The 24902-nt window shown below is 36.9% G+C and overlaps 1 protein-coding gene across 4 annotated transcripts in view; it reads left to right on the top strand.

The window, feature by feature from the left end:
• Positions 1-24902, top strand: part of ARID4B (AT-rich interaction domain 4B) — a 152813-nt gene that overhangs the window by 108180 nt on the left and 19731 nt on the right. For 3 of the 4 annotated variants that reach the window (XR_007460679.1, XM_049644967.1, XM_049644969.1), the window contains exons 17-19: positions 3754-4005; positions 18887-18971; positions 20667-20865. Coding sequence is in view for 3 of the 4 variants with exons in the window: in XM_049644967.1 (XP_049500924.1) it covers positions 3754-4005; positions 18887-18971; positions 20667-20865 (536 nt within the window). In the remaining variant the exon portion in view is untranslated. The remainder of the gene's footprint in view (positions 1-3753; positions 4006-18886; positions 18972-20666; positions 20866-24902) is intronic. The other variant, XM_049644968.1, reaches the window with a different exon arrangement.

Here is a 24902-nt window from a genome sequence, read left to right on the forward strand (position 1 = left end):
GAAATTTGGGAAGATGGCTTTCTGTATGCAATGTTTTCTAGATGGTATGTTGGCTCTAGATTTTAAGAGTTGTGTTCATTTCTTAAGCAAAAAACAAGAATGGAAAAGTGCTAATAATTAGCTTTCACCAGGCCTGGATTGTTATATTGTGTTTTCTGTGACAGTAGTAATTCCTCATTTTGGTTAGTTTGGAATGATGAACTGTTTATTCAGCAATGTAATTTATGCACTGCCAGTGGACCCCTGGATTTTGTAGATGATCTTTGGCATCTAGTCATCGCTGAGGTTTAAAAAAACCCTACACATCCCCATCGTCAATGGTCCGTTTAAATAAGTACAACCAAATGTTTTTGATCATTTTAGTGTTTTCTGAAATTTGGCCACAGCATGCACATAGGCAGGGAAGGGAAGCAAAATATGCTTTGCAAATTTAGGGAAAGGTACTTGTTTAGTATACCTTGTTATATATCTTTGTGTACAAATGTCTATATCAAGTACTCCTTACTGCTGTTGGTGATTATTTCAGCTGTTAAGAAACTTAGTAAGTACGTAGCTTTTTGCCTAAAATCTCTTGATTATTTTAGTGTCCTCTGAAATTTTGGCTGCAGCATACAGATAAACATGGGAGGAGAAACCTGGGTTTAGATGAATATAGTCTAAGTGTTTTTTCATTATACTTGGTTATAGCCCTGTGTGCACGTGTATATTTCAAGGTACTCCTTGCTGTTGCTGGAGACTATTTCAGCTCCTAAGAAACTTAGTAAGGATTCAGCTTTTTGACTAAAAATCTGATCTTTAAATTTGCATGTATTTCTGGAATATCTGCTGTGTGGGAGGCATTGTGATAAGCCTGTGTTTTCTCTTTGTCACTAATAATTACCTTATTTTTTCAAGTTGGTGTTTCAATTTATTTTCTGGTGTAAACTATATATTTTAGGTTTTAAAAAATTCTTCAACTATATGGCTTTTTAATTTACTACATATATTTATCAATGTATCATACTACAAACTGAAATTTTCCTAGCCCGACAGCACTAATTTGGTAGTGTTATGTGTTGGGAATGTCCAAGATTGATTTCTGAGTTTTATTAGGTAAGTGCAATAGAAAATTTGATAGTTATAAAGAATCATATGTGAGTATTTCTCTAGCATATAAAGTTTCTCTAAGTAATTACTAGTTACTGCCAGGAATTTGCCATGTCCTTTTTTCATAGTCTAGGTAAAGGAGATTAAATAAGTTAATTTAGGTAAAATGCCCTGTTCAATGCCTGGCCCATAGAAAGTATTAATAAGTTAAAGTTGTTGTTTTTTTAATTTGTTCCATTGTATGGAGTGTGACATCAAACTGGGAAAATTTGATATTTGTGAATTCAGATGAAAAATACTGATACATTTGGTTTCCCAAAATAATAGTTCTTTAGAAGATGTGCGTGTGTGTGTGTGTGTGTGAGAGAGAGAGAGAGAGAGAGAGAGAGAGACAGAGAGACAGAGAGAGAGAGACAGAGAGAGAGATCCACATCAACTTAATTTTTAAAAATCTATATGCTGATTACATTTTATACTTCCAGAAGGTATCATTGTTGGCATTCTATGTCTGATTTAGTGCGTTTTACCTTTGATTTTGCCAGTGAATTATTAGAGAAAGGAGTAGAATATTTTATTTGACTGATAGCAATTGTGTTGTTTGCTTCTTTAAACTTTAGTACACTTTTTAAGTGTTTTTCATTTGGTTGGTGTCTGAGGTTGACACTCAGTGTGAAACTTTTGTTTTTAATTTTTGATTGCTTTATTAATACAGAGTATTAGAGTATTACTCCAGATAAAATTAAAGACTGCCAGGCTGCACTAAAGTGGGATTGTGCTTACTGGCATGAACCAGTTGTGCTCAGAGCATTGTGTAATGTAAGACACAATTTAGAAGTTGTTTTCATTTAAAAACTCTTAGATTTTTTATTCTGTGTCTCTCCTTTCTCTGATATGATCATTCTGAGGTACATGACAAATATCTTTGGCGCATAATAAACAACTTCTTTTGTCGTGGCCACTAGAATACACTTCCTTTTCTCCCTGATACACAGAGATACAAGTTTATGATTTAAACAAGGAATATCCTTTCCAAAAAAAGTCTTAACTGTTTTAATTTTTTAAATACATATAAACATTTATTTAAAGTTGTTAATAATAGTTTATCATCCAAAATACCCTCTCTGGTAATTTCTTAGATATTTTAGCCTTACTAATAATTATTTCTTCAGTACAGACATGTTCATGTATTTTTAATAATAGAGTTCTAGTTTTTTATCTCCAATTATAGCTGGTTTATTTAGGTCTTAATTTTGAAGTACCTATTCATTTGAATATAAATGAGTCTTTAAAAATAGAAGTAATTCTTGAGATTCTGTAGACTTTGTGATGTATTTCAGAGAAAACTGATGCATTTGTTACTTTTGTAAACTTACACTTAATTTCACAGACTGTTAGGCTTCCCTTCGCCCCTCCTGCCTCACAATGTAGAAGGAAAGAGGTAGGAGAATAAAAAAACATTTTAGCGTTGCTCGTATTACTATGGATTGTTTCTGTTGCTTACGTGATTGCATAATTAGGAGTGATAAAGTATGTCATTGCTAAAAAGGTTGCGTATAAGATTATGAAACAAATGATCAGTGGAAAAGGCTTTTTATATAAATATTACATTCATGAACTTTTAAAGCTTAATTATGTAACTGTCATGTAGTTTCTGTTTTATAATCTTTATTTGTCAGCTCTAAAGTGATGGAGTCTTTTTGAGAGAAAACTATTGTACTAAATATAGACATAGTTTTTATCTGCTGTGCAGGGTAAATACATAGTATTTATCTTGGGACTAAATATAGTTGAATTTCGTATTGAAGTCTTTTAATAAAACTAAATCTAGTGTTTGGAAGGTTTTCTCCAACTTGTTTAATATGGATTTGTGGCTAATATAAAATGAATGCGAATGCTCAGTTTTAAAAAGTGCACAATACTGAGAAGACTGAAATGGTTGCAGTGCTGCTTCTAGAATGATTTCACTTTTAGTTTTGTGTTACTTGGACTTGGGCTGTCTTATTTCATCGGAACTTCGAAGTTGAGAGAGTCGGTAAAAGACTTTATACGCGGTAAAGAAACAGAAATTGTAGCGAAGTTTAGAAGAATAGAAAGAAAAAAATGATGTGATATTGATGTGAAGTTAGTCAAATAGTCCTGTGAAAGGTAAAATGATATTTCAGTTAGCATAACATTTGAAATTCTGGTTGGAGCACCTTTTGAACTCAATAAGACTAGCTGTTGGCTAGTAAAAGTTTTTGTTTTCAACACCCCGGGGCTGGAAATACTTGAATAAAAAATACTTTTTAGTCTGGAAATGGCTATGAGGTGTAAATGATTTGTGTTTTTGTCAACACGTTTGTGTAAAACACTTTCATAATAAACCATGAAAAAGTTGTTAAAGTTGACCTTAATAGTTTCTTATACAACTTCTCTTCTTCTGGCTGTTGGAAATTTTCTTTTAATGCATTTTTCAATCTTCATTTCCTCTAAATGTATTTCTCTATAACCACAGTCATCTTATACAGTTTTGGTTTTTAATGTTACATTGCAACCCAGAATTTCATGCACATGGAACCTGCCGTTCCCGGAGCAATCACAGCCACGATTTTTATCAGTTTATGTGGTTTGGAACTGAAAAGCTTATGAAGTGTCTTTTATTAACTGCAATTTTTTAAACCTTTCAAGAGATGAAACGAATAAAGAGGAAGATGAAGATGATGAAGAAGCAGAAGAGGAGGAGGAGGAGGAGGAAGAGGATGAAGAGGATGATGACAACGACGAGGACGAGGAGTTTGAATGCTATCCACCAGGCATGAAAGTCCAAGTGCGGTATGGACGAGGGAAAAATCAAAAAATGTATGAAGCTAGTATTAAAGATTCTGATGTCGAAGGTGGAGAGGTCCTTTACTTGGTGCATTACTGCGGATGGAATGTGAGGTAACTTGAGTTTCAGCTAGTGATTACTACCTAAAAACACTTCTAAAATAATTTTCTATTTTAAAAGTTAATTGACGAATTACAGACGTATTAGTTACTCTGATTGAGGTCATAGTACCATATAAAAAATCTGTAGATTTCAGCATGTAAATGCCTCGCTTAGTCACTTCCTACTTACTGTTTTGAATACTTAGAAGATACCCTTAGGGTCTAGAAAACTGATATCTATACAGTTGACTTTTATGTTATACATGAAGATTAACAGGGACAGCAACATTATTGGTGAAATGATAGAAAAATCTTTTTTTTTTTAAATTTATTTAAGTAGAAAAATCTTTTTTAAAGTTAAAAGAGTTTTGAGCTTCTTCATGTCTATGAGTTAATGACCAGGCTTCTTTCTCTCTCGCGTTTTCAACTGCATTGCCACAGTAACCTCTTCTTTGTAATCTGAAGTTGCCACGTGTCTTTCTTACAGGAGGCAGGGATTTTAAAGTCGTGATTTCTTAAGATGCATTGGCCATTTTAAGAGGGCCTTTATCTCTTCATTAACATCTCTTAGATCATAGTCTTGTTCAGAAGCCTCAGAAAGTCATTTGTATATTTGAGACGATATGGTGGAAGTGCAATAAGCAAGCGTGCTTAACTAAAATAGGGTGCGCTTTCTGACTGTTGATAACCCTAGGGATGAAAGGCAAGACTCAGGTTTGGCTTTAGGTGGTGTTCAGTGACTTCGCTTCTTTTCTTACACAAGTTTTCTTTGGTTCATCCAGAGAAATTTTGTATTTGGATTTCATCCAAAATTGGCAAGTCTGTTTTAGGATCTGGTCACTTAAATTATCTTTTAAGAAAAACTATAAATTCGTTTTGGAATCTTTGACACTTTATTTGAAAGGCAGCTTGTGATAGCGTTGTTGCCCTTGAAAAATTCACCACAGAAGTTAGAAATGGTGGTTTCGTGGTGTGCCTAGTATCTTCAAGGAGGAATACAGTTCCCGTGCTTTTTATTTCAGTTGTATTCTGTGATTTAGAAAGGTGTTCGGAAAACATCATCTCAATTTCTGTTTCTTAGAAAAACTGTATAGCCTCTGTTTCTTAAAAGTCCATTTTGTGTTGTCCTGCTGTGGCAATAGGAAGCTCTAGAAGCACGTCTAATCTGATTACCTTTCTTACTTAGAGAAAAGTGCAATTCTGATCCATTCTGACGCTTGGAAGAAAATAACAATTTAAGTCATAAGGAAATGTTTAGAAGTTTTGTTTGGGGACTCGTTCTTTGTTATTTCTAACCAGCAAGTTTGGGATTTTAAGAGTACTTTTAATCAATCAGTGTTGTCCCGTAACATAAGCTTTTCCGAAGAGTCCGTTTTAACACCATGTGTAATTTATCCTTTTGTCTGTTGGCTCTTGGGCTGCTTTTGTGGTGCATGATTTTCCTTACCTGAAGGGCTGGCTATTGATGATCATGTTCAACGGAAAATACTGGAGATCTCAGATATAGCTGCTATGAGAATATTTTGCCCAGTTTTGACATTTAATCATTTTGATCTTCCTAAATGATCATCATAATATAAATGTCGAGGGAGTTCCATTTATGCCTGGAGTGTACATGTTGAATACGTTAGTTTAAAATTAGGAAGGAAAAAATTGAATCAGGAAAAATTAATAATCACTGAGTAATGCCCACAAGAGATGTAAGAGCCACATCATCTTTTACCTCTCCTTTCAGTTCTTCTGCCCTTAGTTTGTATAATGAGGTGGTTTTTCTAGTGGCCTTATTAAATGCTTTGTATTTCGTGACAGAACTTGCACCATTATCAGGGCTTGATTATTTTCTATTGTTCTATTAAATAAAGAGGCTTAGTAAGTATAAGAATTGAGACATTCATAAAATGATTCTGCAAGTAGGACACAACTTTCTGTTTGTTTAAGAAAAGACTGAGTGAAGGAAAGAGTCATCTTTCCATCGGAACACTTGGATTTTAGGGGCCAGAAAGACAATGTCAGTATTTTAGCTTTGAATTTGGTGAGGGGTTGGGATGGTAAGGGAAGACTTTAAATTGAGACCTTCAAGTTTTTAATAATACAGAAAAGAAAACGAGACCTAGTTCAACAAGACAAGCTGATGTCACTGAGAAGGATGCCATCTACTCCTCACACCTCAAGCGTTTGTGTGGTCTGAACTTTCAAAAGAAGAACACTAACCAACTTGACGAAGACCTGTAGAGTGAATCTCTTCATACTCCAGCAGCATAGAGAAAGCTGTACTTCTGTAGATTAGCAGTTAATTTTCATAGTCAGTATAACAATAGTCCTATTTCTCTCTGCAGTAATAACCAGAATCTCTTATTGATGAATAAGCAATAATTATGATTTTTGCTGCTCCTTCATGTCTGAAGCTAATCTAATGAGGACTGCAACAAATCCTCATCAGTTCTGCAACTGTGTTCCTGTGGTTTCAGTGATCTTCAGCTTGATCTTTGAATTTACACTTAAGAGATGTGAAATTAGACATGAAGATTTATGTATGAAGGTTCATGAAAATAGTTTTATCTTCCGTGGCAGTCATTCATTACTATAGCAATTTAAGAAACTTCTTGTGGAGCTATTTGTGTGAGTTTTGTTTGATCTGAAAGGTCACTTTCCAGTAAACAGATTTTTCGTAAAGAAAATAAGAGACTATCTTTCTTAGTTTAAAAAATGCTATTTTTCTGGTAATTTCTACATTTTACCTTTTTTCTAAAATGCTGTGTAAACCTTTCCAATGGTACAATTTTCATTTGCACCCCTGTTTCACATTTGAAAAATGTTAATTGTCGTTACACAAAAGAATAGTATTTGGGCCAATTTATTTTTACTACCACAAGAAGACACATTTTTACAGGCTTACATCAGATTTACTGGAAATAGCCAGAACTCTGGATCTTAAACCACATAATGGCTTATAAATGGCATAATAGTGCTACAGAATTTGTCGGGTGTGGTGACCATATATAAAACTATTGTCCAACACAGTAGACTTCACTAGGTTGCCATGTGCTTGGAGGAAGTCAGTGCTTCTTTATGAATTGTATTTGACTCTTCTAAAAATAGCATCCACTCTAGAAAACTGGCGAAATACATAAAAGTAGAAAGACAACTAGTAATATTGTAGTATGTTCTCTTGTAGTCTTTTTTTTTTTTTTTTTTTTTTTTTTTAATTTATTTTTGGGACAGAGAGAGACAGAGCATGAACGGGGGAGGGGCAGAGAGAGAGGGAGACACAGAATCGGAAACAGGCTCCAGGCTCCGAGCCATCAGCCCAGAGCCTGACGCGGGGCTCGAACTCACGGACCGCGAGATCGTGACCTGGCTGAAGTCGGACGCTTAACCGACTGCGCCACCCAGGCGCCCCTCTCTTGTAGTCTTTTAAAAGACATTATACTTTTTTAAAAATTATAATCACACTTCAGTAATTTTTCATAGTAGGCTTTCTGCTTGTTTTCTCTGCGTGATGTTCATGCTTTATGGAAGTTTTTAGTTCATTAGCTAATTGATCCCCTTTGTTCTCGCTTCTAAGTTCATGCCATAAACGTGGGATTGAGTTTTGAAAATAAAGTTACACTCTGAAATTCAGCTGCTGCAATCTCTGTTGTGTGTGTGTTGGGTTTATCCTCGTTCCCAAACACAGCCAAGTGTGTTACAGCTTTCTGGGCAACTTGGCTTGCAATTTAAAATGCATCAGTGTTTTATCATGTATTGAAGCTGATTTGTTTTTCTCCATTTCCAGTTTGGCTTTCCATAATCAAGGGGTTGGGAATTTGATTAGAGAATTTTTTTTTTATATTAAGGCTCATCAACTACATGAAAAGGATACCCTCAAGTAAAAGAGAAAGGGAAAAGCAACACTAAAGTTTCAGCTGTAAAATTTCTAATTAGCAAATTAGTTCTACTCCATTTTATAAGTTCTAGAAAACTAAAAATAAGATAAGTTATATTTAAAGATATTACTTGGCAATAAAAGTGTATTTCCTTTAAAAAATATTTTGTCTCTCAGGGTGCCTGGGTGGCTCAGTCAGTTCAGTGTCCCACTTCGGCTCAGCTCATGATCTCACAATTTGTGGGTTTGAGCCCCGCTTCAGGCTCTGTGCTGACAGCTCAGAGCCTGGAGTCAGCTTCAGATTCTGTGTCTCCCTCTCTCTCCACCCCTCCCCTGCTCACGCTCTTGTCTCTCTCTCAAAAACAAAACCAAAACATAAAAAAAAAATTCTGTCTCTCGAAGCGAATTGGCTCCTCCTTTGAAGAGATGGGGGGCGGGGGACAACTAGTAAAACGCTTTCACAAATGGGTTCAAACCTACCTTGTGCTAACATTCAACTGCTTTTTAACAAACATTTATTCTTTTATTTGGCATATATAAGTTCAGTATCCTATGCAAAATACTATGCTTGAACAGAGATACAAAGAAATGGTTCCCGTCAAGGCATTGATTGTCCAGATGAAGGAACTACCCCCCCCCCCCCGCCCCCCAGGATTTACAACCCATCCATCCCACCACCCCTCCCTCCTAATACCCTCAGCCCTCCCCTTGGCTTACTTACCTTCAGTCACCCCTTCGAGTCATTTCTTTTGACCCCCACGCTCTTCTGTTGCTCTTGTGTTGCTTTGTAATCCTTGCTCGACAGAACCACTAGAACACCGATTAAATCTCACACTCGTGCTCCTGGCCTGCACCTGTGCGGCTCACCCTGGCTGGAGAAAGCAAAATGACTTACTTTAAATTCATGACTGTGAACCTTAAGTGGCCAAGGTATGTCCCCCTTCCATCCCCTCTCTTACTTTCTCTGAAGACTATTTCATACTGCTTCTTATCTCCTCAGATACCCAGGATCTCTTCCCCATCCCTGCTTCGTAACCTCACTGAAAAATTGGAATGAGAGAATTTCTGCAGACTTCCACCTTCTTACCCGCCTCCCTTGCCACGCTCTGCGCCCGGTCGTTAGTCATCGGTGATCGGGCGCGCCGCTGTCTAAAGCCGGTCTTCTGAGTGCGTGCTTTGTTGCCTAAATCAGAGCCGGGGCCTCAGAAATTCTCCCTTTCTTCCCCCTCTCTGTCATCAGCTTCTCGCTCTGTTCTAACTCATTGTTGTCTGGACCTGCAGGGATTTCTCCCGTCTCAAAGCTCACTTGACCTTCCCCCTGCTTTTCCTGCTGTGCCATTTCTCTGCTGTATTTCTATCCAGCAAGACTATTTGAGCAGCCGACTTCTCTCGTGTTGTTTTGTGTAAGCCCACTCCAGTAAGGCTTTTGCCCCTGTCACACCTCCAAAACTGTCACCAGTGACCCCCATCTGACTGAATTCTGTCCTTATTTCTTGACCTCTTGCTGCTTGCCTCAACAGTGGCATCTGACCCTGCTGATCGCTCCTTCCGTGACATGTTAACTTGTGTTCCAGCTGCTGCAGCGGCAACTGTTTTTCTTGTTTATTTTCCTTTTCTGCCATTCCTCAGTCATCCTCTTTTGTCTCTTCTTGTCTTTGTGTGTTTTCTTCCTTATAATTGTGCCCTTTTATCCTTTGATACCCATTTTAACTTGTTTACATTCTATCTCTATTTTTCCAGCCCTAATTTGAATCACTTTTCTGATAACTGCATTTTTCTAAATTATTTCTCGGAGCCAAATGGTTTTGACCTTCTGGAATATAGCTTCCACTTAGGACTGTGGGGACCTCAGGACCACATTACTTCCCAGTACAAAAGAGCATTTAATTTTTAAAACGTGAAAAGTAATCCCAATTCCATATTCATTCCATTAATATCCCTTACCACTTCTAGAAAAGTACATGCCTGTAAGTAGCAAATAAATCTTGAACTAAATTGGACCTCCTGGCAAGAAAATAGAAGTACAGCAGGAGTTAAAATCCAGATCAAAGGAACTAGTCTACAAAAATGATACTTACAGAATACAGACACAAATGGGGGATTGGGACAGATGTGGCCTGGCTCCCTCACTGGAGCCTCTCAATGCTTTTATGTGTGGGAACTCTTTGTTTAACGTCCTGAGGCACTGTCAAGCTGTTTTCCACAGAGGCTACACCATGTTACATTCTTAGCAGAATTGTATTAGGGTTCTGGTTTCTCCAAATCGTCACCAACATTTGTTATTTTCTGTTGCTAAAAAAATGGTTATTATTAGCTAACTTAGTATCTCTTTTTTTTTTTTTTCAATTTTTTTTTGAAAGGTTTATTCATTTTTCAGAGACAGAGAGCATGAGCGGGGAAGGGGCAGGGAGAGGGGGAGACACAGAATCTGAAACAGGCTCCAGGTTCTGAGCTGTCAGCACAGAGTCCGACACAGGGCCCAAACTCACAGACTGTGAGATCGTGACCTGAGCCGAAGTTGGATGCTTAACCGACTGAGCCACCCAGGCGCCCCTCATTTGGTTTTGATTTGCATGTTTAGAATGACTAGTGATGCATACTTATTGGCTATTTGTATGTCTTTGGGGAAATGTCTGTTTAAGCCCTTTGCTCATTTTTGAATTGTTGTTATTGTTGAGTTGTAGGAATTCTTCATATGTTCTGTATATTAATCCTTTCCCAGATACATGGCTTGCAGATATTTTCTCCCATTCTGTGAACCCACAGAATTCACTTTTCACTCCCTTGATACTGTCTTTTGATACACAAAAGTTTTAAATTTTGATAAAGTCCTTATTCACCCATTTTTTCTTTGTTGCCCATGCTTTCGGTGGTGTATCCTGGAAAACATCACTAAATCTGGTGTTGTGAACATTGCCCTGTGTTTTCTTCTAAGAATTTTATACTTTTAGTTCTTTTTTTTTTTTTTTAACGTTGATTGATTTGAGAGAGAGAGAGCGCGCGCGCGCGTGAGTGAGCGGTGGGGGAGGGGGTGGGGTGGGGGAGGGGGAGGCAGGGAGAGAGGGGGACAGGATCCGAAGCAGGCTGTGCTGACAGCACAGGGCCCCGTGTGGGGCTGGAACCCATGAACCGTGAGATCATGACCTGAGCTGAAGTCAGATGCTTAACCGAATGAGCTACTCAGGTGCCCCTATGCTTTTAGTTCTAATACTTTAGTTTTTAATCCATTTTAATTTTTATAAAAGTATGCATGATAGTTCTTTTTTTATTATTTTTGTCATATGAAGAGCCCATCTCCTAATTAGCAGCCGAAATGGGGTTGAGAGTGAGACTAAAGTGAATCTGATGGGAAATACTCCTGATGCGACTTTCCTTCTACTCTGTCTTTTGTCCCTTTAAGAATTTTTATGTCACTTCAGATTAATTTCTTCCATATTCATATTCCTTCCACCTTCAGAGTATTTTATGTCCTTACTTCTTTTTTTTTCTTTTACTTTCATGTCATCTGATCCCTACCATACTTTCATTGGGTATGCCAATGGACTTAGGAATGTTGATAAAAGAGTGCAGAGTTGTTCTGTTCCTGTGCTTTAAAGTAATTATGCTGGTAATGATAGAAAGGAAAGCAAAACCGTCTTGGAAATTGTCTGCTTTATTGCTGTAGTGTGAAAGTTAATGAACTATAAATGAAGATCATTTGACAGGGGTTTACAAGTGAATATCAGCAAACTTGTTTTAGAAGGCTGGGAGGGGACATTGCTCCATTTTTGTTTTTGTTTTGTTTTTGAGTTTATTTATTTTGAGAGAGAGTGTGTGTGTGTGTGTGTGCATGGGGGAAGGGCAGGGAGAGAGAGGGAGGGAGGGAGGGAGGGAGACAGACAGACAGACAGACAGACTCCCAAGCAGGCTCCATGCTGTCAGCGCAGAGCCTGCTGAGGGGCTCAAACTCTGGAACCATGAGATAATGACCTGAGCCGAGATCAGGAGTCAGACACCCTACCCCTGTCTTTTTAACCAGGCCGTCCAATTCCCTTCGCATGTTCTTCCTCCTGTGTCCCATTCTTTATTTCTTGGTCCCTCATTGTCATCTTTTCCAAACTCTCACTTCCCTAGCCCCCTGTCACAGTCCCCCAGCTTATTCAACTTATGTTTATGATGTAAAGCATATTCAAATTAAAAAGTACCATGGCAGTCAAAGGGCTGTGTTACCACTCATGTGAAAAATTCTTATGCAGTATGCAAATGATTTGTATCAGACAGTCATACATGCAGAGAAAATTAAAATAAAGTTTAAAAGCAGGGAATGAAATGAACATACAAATAGTTTATACTTTAAAAATAAGACTTTTGGGGCGCCTGGGTGGCGCAGTTGGTTAAGCGTCCGACTTCGGCCAGGTCACGATCTCGCGGTCCGTGAGTTCGAGCCCCGCGTCAGGCTCTGGGCTGATGGCTCGGAGCCTGGAGCCTGTTTCCGATTCTGTGTCTCCCTCTCTCTCTGCCCCTCCCCCATTCATGCTCTGTCTCTCTCTGTCCCCAAAATAAATAAAAAACGTTGAAAAAAAAAAATTAAAAAAAAAAAAAATAAGACTTTTGAGTTGACTCTAGTTTCTCAGTGCGAGTGAAAATAAATAGTTCCTTCATGAAAAAAGATTAGTAACTTGGATATTTTGCACTCAGGTGGGCTTTCCTTCTTTGTATGTTGAACTTCGAATGTTTACTAAGTTGGACTTGTTCCATTCATTATTTTTTTGTAGATTGGCAGGTACGTTTAAGGTAAAAGGTAAATGTGGACCTGTTCATTTGGTGGTTTTGTAGATTGGTAGGTACATTGGTATATTTTTCTAACTGTACATAAATCCTAATCCTTTAAATTTATCAAATGTTAATAAAGTCAATTTTTAAGGTACTTTTAAAAGTCAGTATCTGCGCCACAAAATACAGTAAGTGCCACAGTTGTTAACCATTTGTAGTGATCTCTATAAGCCTGATAGAGTATTCTGTGATGTGTTCTTAACATTACATATTCCCTCTGCCTAAAGACCTATACCTTGTTTCATTTTACAGACTTAAACTCTTTAGGAAAACCAATCGATATAATTACTATGCCATGCACTTAGGCTGTTTGTGTCAAATATTAAATATGATTATGCTATAATATTCAAGTTATTGTCATTCTGTTCTTTATTATGATGAACACCATTCCTGTGTCTTTGATGTGGATTTAACATGAAGTGTTACATGATGTGGAAATATGAAATGTTAATAGCATGCTTAGAATTTTATTTTTTCAATAAGATAATGCTTTTATTTTTGTTTTGTCATATCTTAAAGTACATGACAGAAAGCATTAAATTGTGTTCGGTGAGTCTTTCATAAATTTTGATTTATATATTCTCTCAGATTAAAAATATATGTGTAAATTCAGATTATTATAGATAATTCATAAAGTAGGTAAATATCGATACAGTGGCTTATAAAGTTCATGATCAATAACTATTGCTGTTTTTCATATGATTTGGTCTTTTTTCCTATTACAGTGTCATACTTAACTTTTTTCTGTAATTTTTTTACTCTAACCATTAAGAGGGAAAATTTTCTTTCCTTGCTAAGATTGCCTAAATTTCCACTTTAGATGTAAGGTTTTTGAGACCTGAGTTTGTTGTATGACATGGATTACCTTTTTGTATAAAGATAGGCAAGATATAAAATGCATATTATTCAGCAGTTATTAAATGAGTCTATTCATTACAGAAAACAAAATACAGATGACTTTAATATTTTACCTAAATTAATGGTCGGGTTTTAGATTTTCTCTTTTTTATAATCTGTATACATATAGTGAGCTTTTAAATATTATGGCAGTTTGGTTTTGCTTGTGAAATTATTTTTAAAATATCTTTATTATGCATGTAATTATTTTTTTTAATCTCTAAGGTTATGTCTTTTGGGGTACATGTTAATACACACTGATAATATTTCTTTGAAAGTGGTTTGGTTGGGGTTAAGAAGAACCCAAATCTAAATTGCTGTGGGCAACAGTAGCCATTTTGGTTTTCTTACATCTGGTTGATTAATGTTCTTTTCCATTTTTATTATTACTAAGTGATTTCTTAGATGATTTGCCAACACATCCAAACAAAAATCAGAAAGCTGTGTTTCTCTGGTGAGAGCAAGTATGTTACGGTCTCTGAATGGTTCCTTCTAGCTTTGTGTGAATATTTTAATTCAACACATTTAAAAAATTCAAATACCTATGTGGCTTCTTTCAGAAGGTTTGTATTGGTACTTTTGTCATTACCGCCTAGGGTTGTGTTCTCTGTTTCGCTGTCAGCTCCTTGTGGGAAGAAGCTGTACTACACCATTCCCGAATGCCCAGTGCGTAGCTCCCCAGGAAGTCTTTATCAAACGAATAAGTCCCCGAGCGTACTTTCAGTCTTGGCGTTTCATCTTACTTTCTGCTCTCGGGGTCATCTGGTCCAGCTCCATCATTTTGTACAGAGCAGGGAGCAGACCTTTATAAGTTAAAGGAGTTGCTCGTGCATCTCTCCTTTCATGTTCGTTCCATTAGTTGAATACTCGATGGTCTCAATAGAAATATCCTTAGGTACGCCATGCGTGTGTTCTGAAAATATTTTCCTTAATACTCTAGTTAAATACGAGATGAGATACCTGTGTAGGTTCCATACATTAATTACAGTGATTTATTGATAATTGAAAAAGTATGGTCTAATTACTGACAGACTTTATTTTCTAATTCAGTATTTTTTTAATTCAGCATTTTAATATTTGTTTCAGGATTTGTTTTTCTTAGTTTCTCAGTATTTGCTTTTAAAGGGAAGAATTCAGTAATCCTCTTTTCTTTGTGCCATGCCAAACTCTATTTCCTTCTGTCACAGAGAGCTCCATTACTATCTTGTCATCCTAATTTCTAGAGGTAATGTCTAATTAAAGGCAGCACAGTTTATATCAATAATGCAGACCATTGGTTTTCTTGACATTCTCTTAGGACTCTGTTGTTTGGATCAAAGGTGCAAGTCATTTTGTTCGTAGGCCCAGCGCTTCGCCTTCTTTCTCTCCTGGTTCTCAAACTACATTGTTACTAAATGTGGTAGCTGACGGCTACAGTCCTACCAGCCTTGAAGAGAAGTCTAGGTATTTAATGATAGAAAGTGGTTTCTCTGAAGACCTGTTACCCTAGATATCTGTTAAGTAGTGTTCTTCCTACTAGTGGAGAGACCCCGTCAAAATATGTGCTCTTGATTCCTTCTGTGCTACTTAGAGCACACGTGGAGTCTCTTTTTAAGATACTGTATTAAAAGTCAAAGTTTACATAGAATAAACAGCATCAACTTCTTGTAGTTCTGAACTAAATGCTCTTCATTCAAGTCTTTATTCTTGATAGTTGATAGGGAATCAGTATCTTGACCCACTAATATTACCTCTTTATTTAAATTAACTGGCACGCGGGGCACCAGGGTAGCTTAGTTGGTTAAGCATCTGACTTGGGCTCAAGTCATGGTCTTGCCATTAGTGAGCTTGAGCCCCGCATCAGGCTCTGTGCTGACAGCTCAGACCCTGGAGCCTGCTTCAGATTCTGTGTCTCCCTCCCTCTCTGCTTCTCCTCTGCTCATGCTCTCTCTCAAGAATAAATAAACATTAAAAAAAAAAAAAGAAAAACTAAGAAAAAAATAAATAAAAATAAATTAACTGGCACTAGTTAAAATAAAAATTGAGTTGGCCTCTTCCTTACATAAGTTAGTGTCTATAGGAAGTGTTGTGGGGTTTTTTTTTGCTGTTTTTGTTGTTTTTTTTTCCAGCACCAGTTTTTGTTTTTTCTCCCACATGACTTTATGTGTCTCTCCTTCCTGTTCTTTGAAAGTCCTCTGTATAGGAAATGGAACACTTGGATGATACTCTTGAGTGATTATGTAAAGGGAAGGAACATTTCTTACTTTTAAAATACAATGATCAGTTTATTCGCTGATATTTTTTTCCCTTGTACGATTAATCAAGCAACTAAAGTGCTATTTAGAGCGTCATGAAGTTTTGAAGGATTGGTCTGGGTTAAGGTTTATGTCTGCAGTCTCAGCTTCCATTTGGTATGGGCTTTGGAATTTGAAAGCCCTCCCTTAACCAAAATCCCCTAATGCGGCTTTTCCTAATGCTGGTCTGTTACTCTTCTCTGTGCTTTCTCTGAATGGGACCTGGTGTGCCCTCAATCATTATTCTGGTATTGACCAGAATGTTTTAAGAGGCTGTCCCTTTCCCATTTTTCTCTAACTCCCTACCGAGTGCTTTTCTTGCAAGCCTATTGTTTGCAAAGTCCCATTTTCTTCCATGGTTAGAGTTTTCTGAATCTGTGAACTAAATTCATTGGTTTTTAAGGCACGATCTAGTTCCAGAGGCTATTAATTATAATAGCAATAATAATATTGTGTCACTACATTTTATAAAAATGGAGAATAAATCTGGTGCAGGAAAGAAAAAAAGTCTACAAGAATAGTATCAGAATGGGGGAATGCCTGAGCAGACAAAAAGCACTGAGAAAGTAGAACAGAAAGAGGCAAATAATGGAGAAATGATATCAGCTAATACTTATAGGACTATAAGTTACCATGGAATGACTTCAATAGGAAGTGTATCTAAAGAATTTTCCAAGGCATCTCCCAAAGCCATACAGAATATTCATTATCTTAAAACGAAATTGTCATCCAAAATAGTGAGACCATAGTGTTTAATTACTGCGGTTCAGATATTTTAGAAGTGTGTGTAGATTGTTTCATCTAATTCCGGAATTTTCTTTTTTTGTTTTCTGCTTGGTCCAACAGTCTTTCCCCGTCCAAACTCGCTACTTTAAGTTCTTCTGATAGCCAGTCTTCTTATAGCATCCTTACTTTGTAATTGGGTGGAGGAGAAAATGATTTACCAGATAGCATCTGTAAACTGAGCTTACGCAGTGGGCATCAGCCTGTACCAAGGGGGTAGCCATTGTTTTATTTATGTATATGTTTCTCCTACCCTGTTCCTAAGAGAATTTAAGTAACATCCATTATCTCTGAGTCATAAAGAAGTCTTCCTCTATCACAGTGAACATTTCAACCATGGAGACAATAACTTTTTTTTTTTTTTTTTTTTGCTTGTTTGATGTATTTGGTGCTCCATGTAATGTATGCAAATACACAATATCTCATGGTGGTGATCCTAAGTCGAAAGCTACTGTTTTGCTCTAATTTGAAATATAATTCATGTCAAAAACCCAAGTTGAATAGAGTAGTGTTTTTACTGGTAGTGAGAAATGTCTGATACTGTACAACTAACTACATAACAGATGTCTTCAATTAAGAAAGCTAAAAACTGCGATATCTTTGTTTAGCTCATGTGGTGTTATGTAGAACCATCATGAACTACCTTTAGTTATCTCATAAGAAGACAGGAAGCTTGTTTTGTTTTCTTTTAAACAAAGTCCACAGCAATGACTTCCATAACTATATCCAAATCAGAGCAACTTCTGGGAATTTATATTCAACTTTGCTGAGGGCAGAGATATTTTCTGTTCATTTTCCACCTTCAGTCCAAATTTGGTAGGAACTAAATTGCTTTCATCTCAAGCATAATGCAGTTTTCAGTATTCCTGGGCAATTAAAAGTACTGTAAATATTTAGGTAGGTGCTACTGTGCCAGTATAAATACCAAAAGGAGTGTGTTAAGTAGAATAATAATATTTGTTTAAAAATTTTTCAAAGTACTTATCATATATTTGATTCTCAAAAACTATATGATATGCAGTCTTAATTTTTTTAATACAGTCTTATTTGGTACAGATTACACGAGGTCTGATATTGAGAGTGGCTTGGCAAGGGCCACATAACTAGCCAGCAGGGATTATGTAAAGACTTGTCTAGAACTCATTGTGTTCTTCCTTATTCTCTGTAATTGTTCTGGCCCTCAACAGCTTCCAGCAGATACAGACATAATCCCTTGCGTGCGGTTGTCCCTCAGCTTCACCACAGCCAGTAGTTTGCACCAGCCAGTGTCACTTTGTCTGGGAGTGGCTGTAGGCATACTTTCCAGGCCTACTTTAGAGCAAGAATATAATTTATTCGTCAGATAATGAGCCAAGTCATTTACTTCCTGACTTAGGGCCTTTATTACTTCATTTAGTGCCTCTAATAATGAGGACATTTTAATTTAAAAGCTCATTTTCAGTTCATGTTCTGGAGTTAAAAAAGTCAGTGAGTTTTCCATTTTCCATTTCTTCTTTTTAAACATAAAAAGAAGTTAATTTGTTTTTAATATTTCTTCTTTCTAGCTGAGTTTTTACAAAAATAAACTGCCGTTCTTTTTTGTTTTAAAGAAATAGCTTTATTGCAGTCAGTAGTAAGTTGCACCCTGTGAAACTGACACAGGCTGTCAACATTGAGTGGACAGGCCATCGGCGCTGTTGACTCTTAGCTGCCTGTCCATGTAGGAAGCATCTCAGAATACTGAAAAACTTGGCCAAGTAATACTTTCCTAGTGTTTTATGAGAAGATTTTTTTTGTTTTTTTGTTTTTTTGTAGGTGATTTTGCATTGTCCAGAAGTTATAATATTATGCTCTCCTATCACATGATGCCATGTAAAACTAGAGCATGTTACTTAGCTTCCTGATGTGTCTAGAAAAAAACCCCAAAACAAACCTGTCTACTGGCTGCTTAAAAACAAAACAAAAAGACAGAAAATATTGTGGTTTCTTTACAGACAAGTTTGGTTTCTCTTTGGTGTGGCAGACTCAGGAGTGCCAGTTTAGACCTCAGGAGGTCTTTCTGGTCTCGGCTCAGCCAGAAGCTGACATTCTGTCCTTGGGCAAATCACTTGATCTCTCTTTTGGGGCCTTGGTAGCTTTATTCATTGAACCAGGAAGTTGAGCTAAATGGTCTCCAAGGTCCTTCCCTGTTCTAAAATGTTACGATTCTATTTATGAATTTTTCTTTAATATGGCATAGTTCTGTGATGTTTTGCATATTTATATTAATTTCCTTTCATTTTAGATATGATGAGTGGATTAAAGCAGATAAAATAGTAAGACCTGCTGATAAAAATGTGCCAAAGATAAAACATCGGAAGAAAATAAAGGTAAGTGCTTACTTTGCTAAAAGAACTTTTTTTCCTACATGATAGGTGTTAATTGCAGAAATTTTCCTCCAAAATGATGCCATCAGTGTTAGTAGAAATGAAAAAACTCTCTTAAAACAGCGAATTTATCAAGTGCTAGATTTGGGTACAATCGATATTGTCACCTTATGGGAAGGTATTTTGGAAATGATACTTTGGAAAAGGCATTTGGAAAAATGATCTCTTGAGGCTTTTGTAGTTCTGACATCATGTAAGGCCACCCAGCCAGATTTCACTTATTTCAATCCCTTTTTGCCCCTCTCATCTCCAGCTAGGAGCCATAAAATAGTATGGCTGGGAGCCTGGCTTAGTGTGAGGGCTGTAAACTATTCAGAGGAAGAAAAGAAGGTATCTGAAGGCAGACGAGAGCCTATCTGTACCTTCTCTTTTTCTCTTCATCTTTAGCTGACTGTATTAGCAGTAGCTTAGGATGTGTTCATAGGACTCTGTGAGCCATACTGTAGATGAACCATGGGGATTCTATTAATGAACTTGTATGGAAATTACTGTTACTCTTATGTATGATAGATTTACTCTTATATATTCTAAGACTAAATCTTTTAAGTGTTTTATTAGAAAGTTGACCATTCATTAGGTAACATATAGTTGAGGTGCTTAGTAGTTCTTCTGAAATTCAGTCTTCATATTCACAGTGAAGAACTGTTACTTTCCTGCCACTGGCCCCAAATAGTGCAAGCTTTCCCCCAACATAGTTACTCTTTTCTCACTGTAAAATTGGGTCTGGTTCTCAAGTTTTGATACGGCAACCCAGTAGCTGCAACTCAGGGTGCTGGTCCAGGGACCACCCTTGGAGAAGCATTACCCCAAAGCATCTATAATATGCAATGAATTATCTTCTGTGCATCCAGAATGGTGATAGTCATGTACTGTATTTGGGAGAAGTGTGAAAATAGCCACAGATTCTATAGTCAGACCTGTATAACAGGATTTCAGAGTTGTCTGCTACACCATCATGCTCTACATCGTCATTCAGGAAGCTTGTCTAAATGTGATTTTTTTTCTATAAATTATTTTAAAACCAGATTTAAAAAATAGTTTCCAGGAAATATTTTAGTTAGCCTCTGCTCCTCTTATTTGTAAACAGTCAATTGGAGAAAATTTCTCATTTTTTCCAGAAATGTTACTTTATCAACGAACAGGTAGGTTTCTTCCAAGTTAACTTCACAACAGATCATTTGCAGAGTTATTATTCCCAGTTGTCAACTAAATGAAGATGGTTGGAATTTTGTCGCTCCCAGCCCACATTTTATATTGAAAAATGTTACAAGTTTTAAAACTACCGGGCTGAAAATTTGTTTATGGATATTTAAGCCTGTTGTGATTTAATTTTGAAGAATTTGTAACACCAGTTATTAGCAGTATGAGGTTTGTCTCGATTGTTCATAGGATCTCTGGTTTACTTCCACAATTAAAATGTAAATATTAGACAAAAACTTTTTGCTCATCCTGCAGTACCTTTGGGGGAAAAAAAAAAAAAACCACCTCTGGCTGTTTAGAGGAGCTTCTTATATTCTTTCTTTTCATATTATTTAATATGTGATACAACTTTGAGTTTAAAATGAGTATTAGCATTGTTACAGTAAATACTTCATGATAAACTATGGCTAACATGACATACTTTTTTTCTTAACCTAGAATAAATTAGACAAAGAAAAAGACAGAGATGAAAAATACTCTCCTAAAAACTGTAAACTTCGGCGCTTGTCAAAACCACCTTTTCAGACAAATCCATCTCCTGAAATGGTATCTAAACTGGATCTTACTGATGCCAAAAACTCTGATACAGCTCACATTAAATCCATAGAAATTACTTCTATCCTCAATGGACTTCAAGGTAAACCTAACAAATACCCTGTTGCTTGCAACTCTGTGTTTTGTTACGAATCAAATTCTGTAAAGGCAATGTACCGTTTTTTAATTGGACCAGAATTTTGTTGCCTGTTATTACTTGAAATAAAATCAGCCATTGATTGAGGCTTGGAAGTACTTCTGTTATTAGTAGGTCTAAAGGCATCCTTAAATTTTAGTTACAATTTATTATTTACCCTATAGTACTGTGTTTTTTTTTCTCAGGTACTGTCCTTTCCGTTGCCACATAAAGCATGGTTTGTGTTAGGTAATTTTAGACTATAAAATTACACTGAATTTTTTGTTAATACCAAATTTTGTTTATCTTGATTGCATCTATTATGATCCTCTTTTATGATAACATTATTGCCTATTAATATTTGAGGCAGAATGACCTATAACTAAGTAATACAATATGAATGTTGGTGTGTCTACCATAGTGGTGAACAAATAACATTTATTTAAAAGAATTTTGCATTTCTGCCCCAGAAGTAATTAATATCCTGATTTTAGTGTGATCACTCCTTAACTTTTCTTTTGAATAAACATATATGTATATATTAAACATAAATACATATTTCCAAAGAGCAGATGAATTTTTAAAACACGGAGTAGCCAGCACAAGCCTTGCTGTGAAGGCTCCCTGAGAATGTTACGTGAACGGAGTCTGTAGGTCATATTCTGGTTTCATATTCAGCTGCTCTGAGAATTCGCAGAAGCATCTCTCAGGAAATTCGGTGGGGCAGGGTCAGAAGGGAGTTCTGGGAAACATCGGGGCTCACCACAGCCAGGACGAACAGGAGCGTGGTGGTAGTGAGCCGCTCTGTGTTTTCTGATTCTAGGCTTTACCAAACGAACGTCTAGCTTTCAGGTGCAGGTCAGAGCAAAGCATTTCTCCTGGGTACAATGCTGTAGTCCACTGATCCCGATAACATCTTGCAAGACATAGAGGGGAGAGCTGGAGTTTTATCAACACATTGTTCAGACAAGCTAAATCTATTTAAATGCGTTCGGACAGTGTGGTGGCAGCAGGCATCTTAGTGATGGTGGTCCTTGCTATTTCTTTGGAAAGGACACTGTGTAGGACTGGTTTCCTTCTGCATCTGGTACACAGATAGCTTCCTGGGGAGATCCTATTCTAGGGATCACTCTTCAGAGGAGCCCTTGGAATTCCTTTGTTCTGGCATCTCATGTCTGTTTTACCCTCGGCATTCTCTCATTGTGGTGGAGCATATTCTCTAGTAACTTTTTAAGAACAAGTGAGTGAGAAGGAAAGCAAATTTTTAGAGACTGTGCATCTGAGAATATCTTTATTCTGTGCATGGTTTAGCTGAGTTGAATGGTTTTCCTTCAGTATTTTATTAGCATTGTTCAATTGTCTTTTTTTTTTTTTTTTAGTTTATTTATTTATTTTCAGAAAGAGAGAGAGAGAGAGAGAGTGTGAGCAGGGGAGGGGCCGAGAGAAGGGGAGAGAGAATCCCAAGCAGGCTCTGCACTGTCAGCGCACAGCCCGATGTACGGCTTGAACTCACAAACTGTGAGATCATGATCTGAGCCAAATCAGGAGTCAGATGCTAAACTGACTGAACCACCCAGGTGCCCCTCACCTGTCTTTTCTGATGTTTCTGGTCGAAGTTCAGAGCTCTTACAATTCCTGATTCTTTCTGTGTGACTTGTTTTTTATCACTTAGGTTTTTTGTTCTTTGTTTTGGGTGTTTTGTTTTTTGTTTTTTGTTTTTTGTTTTTTGTGTTTTTTTTTTTTTTGGCTTTTCTTCTCTTTGGAATCTGGAATCTTTGTTTCTAATGTCCTAAAATTTCACGGTGATTATGCCTTGTGTGGATATATTTTCATCCACTGTCTTGAGTACTTGCTAGGCTCTTTTCATTCTAGAAACTTGAGCCTTTTTGTTCCAGGTGCTTTTCTTGAATTATTTTGTTGATTATTTCTTCCTCTGCATTTTACTGTTCTCTCTTGTTTTTTGTTTTGGATTTTTTTGACTTACCATTATATCAGTATTGCATTTTCTGTAGTATATTTTAATATGTTTATCGTTTTGGGGATGAGGTTATTCATTCTTTGGTCTTTTTTCTCTGATTTCTTGGAAATTTTCTCAACTTTGTCTTCTGATCCTTTCGTTTATTATTTAAAAAATATTTATTTTGGGAAAAGCACAAGTGGCGAAGGGGCAGAGAGAGGGAGACAGAGGATCCAAAGCTGGCTGTATGCTAACAGGCTGGCAGAAGCGAGCCCGATGTGGGGCTCAAACTCACGAACCGTGAGATCATGATCTGAGCCAAAGTTGGACACTCAGCCTACTAATAAGCCACCCTCGTGCCCCCGCCTCTTATCCTTTTAAAAACTATTTAATTTACTGCCGTAATGTTTGGTGACAGCTGGTATATTTTTAATTTTCAAGAGCTCTTCATTTTCTACATGTTCTCATACCATTCTGTTCTTTCAAGATGGGTACAAGATCTTAACCTTTCTGGTTTTGCTCTTTCCAAAGGATATTGTAAACTTTTTGTTCTTCTTTTGCATGGTTAGCTACTTCCAGTTTGCTTTTTCCTGCTTTATTGTTTTGATCTCTTCCCTATGAAGGACTTTTTCCTTGGCTGTCTTCTCCTGATTAGGAATCTTGAGCACATGGTTGGGACTTGTCAACTTTGAGTTAATTTCACTCTAAGGTAATCTGGGTGGGCCATTTTTTGGAGAGGACTACTGTCAGGTCTTTAGGTCTTTTTCTTAGTCCAGTTGCATCCCAGAGAAAAGAGTCTTCCAGCCCTGACTGGAAGGTAAGAGAATGTCTTCTAGCATTTAGGATCCAGTTGAGGATTAGGGAAGGAAGGAGGGGAAATTCTTAGCAGTTGTAGTCCACTGATCCCACTGAGTTCAGCATCACATCTGTACCTGCGCCTTCAATAGTTCTTAGCATTGCCTAGGCCAGAAATCCTGTCTTCACCATCTTCAGAAAATAAACCTCCAGAAGAGTGGTCACCTGGCAACCCACGGTGTTGGTTGGACCTCACGGGGTGAGGACCTAGGGATCTAGATGCTTTTCGAATAATGTTCACCCGATGCTCCTTAGGTTAAGCTGCCTCCTCCACTTTTCATTTTCACAGTCACCTGATACAGCCAATTTTTATTGAAGAGTCTATGGAGAATTGGGTTTTTTCTCAGCTCTACTCACTGCTGGCTTGGGTCTGTTTACTCTCATCCATCTGCTTTTTGGCTTATGCATTCTATTGTTCTCTCCTATTGTCCCTATTTTTGTTAGCGTATTATTTCAGAAATTGTGTTAACATGCCACGTGTATGATATGTGTGTTGTAATATATAATTATTAATATATATTAATATGTTCCATATTAACACATTAATACATATCCCAAACAAATATATATACATATGCACAGATGTGATATTTTTATAAATGGGATCATTAACACTACAAAACCCTACCTTTTCGGGGGGGCTTGGCATAGTAGAACTGATAAATCTTTTCGTATCAGCACATTCATACAACTGAATGGCTGTATCTCTGTTTATTTAACTCTTGATGAAAAAAGGTGTTTAGGTTATTTTCATTATTTTTCCTATTGTACATAATTCAACAATGACCATCACAAGTGCCATATTTGTAACATTTCACATATTCTCTTCTTCATATTTTCTCTTTTCTGTGGTAAATTTTATTTTTGATTTGGCCATAGATCAAATTTAAGACATTCAGGTTATTTCCAGCTTAAAAATGATTGCTGCTATGAATGCATATGTATATGTACATGCATATATAAAGAAAAATTGAGGCCACCCATGAGTGTAGAACACAGGTAGCTAGGAGTCTCTTCCCTGGCATGAGATGAGCTGGGAACAGAACAAGAGGGTGGGTGATTGTTGGAATTCTGTGGAGTGATTGAATATCTCTAGAGAATAATATTTCACATTTAGGCACCAGAGATCCCCTCAAGTAAACTAGATCCCTGCTGAATCACCTAATGGAAAGCTTATCCATTAATAAGCCCT

Source organism: Panthera uncia, chromosome D2 (assembly GCF_023721935.1).
Source record: "Panthera uncia isolate 11264 chromosome D2, Puncia_PCG_1.0, whole genome shotgun sequence".
In the NCBI taxonomy this organism is placed as follows: Eukaryota; Metazoa; Chordata; class Mammalia; order Carnivora; family Felidae; genus Panthera; species Panthera uncia.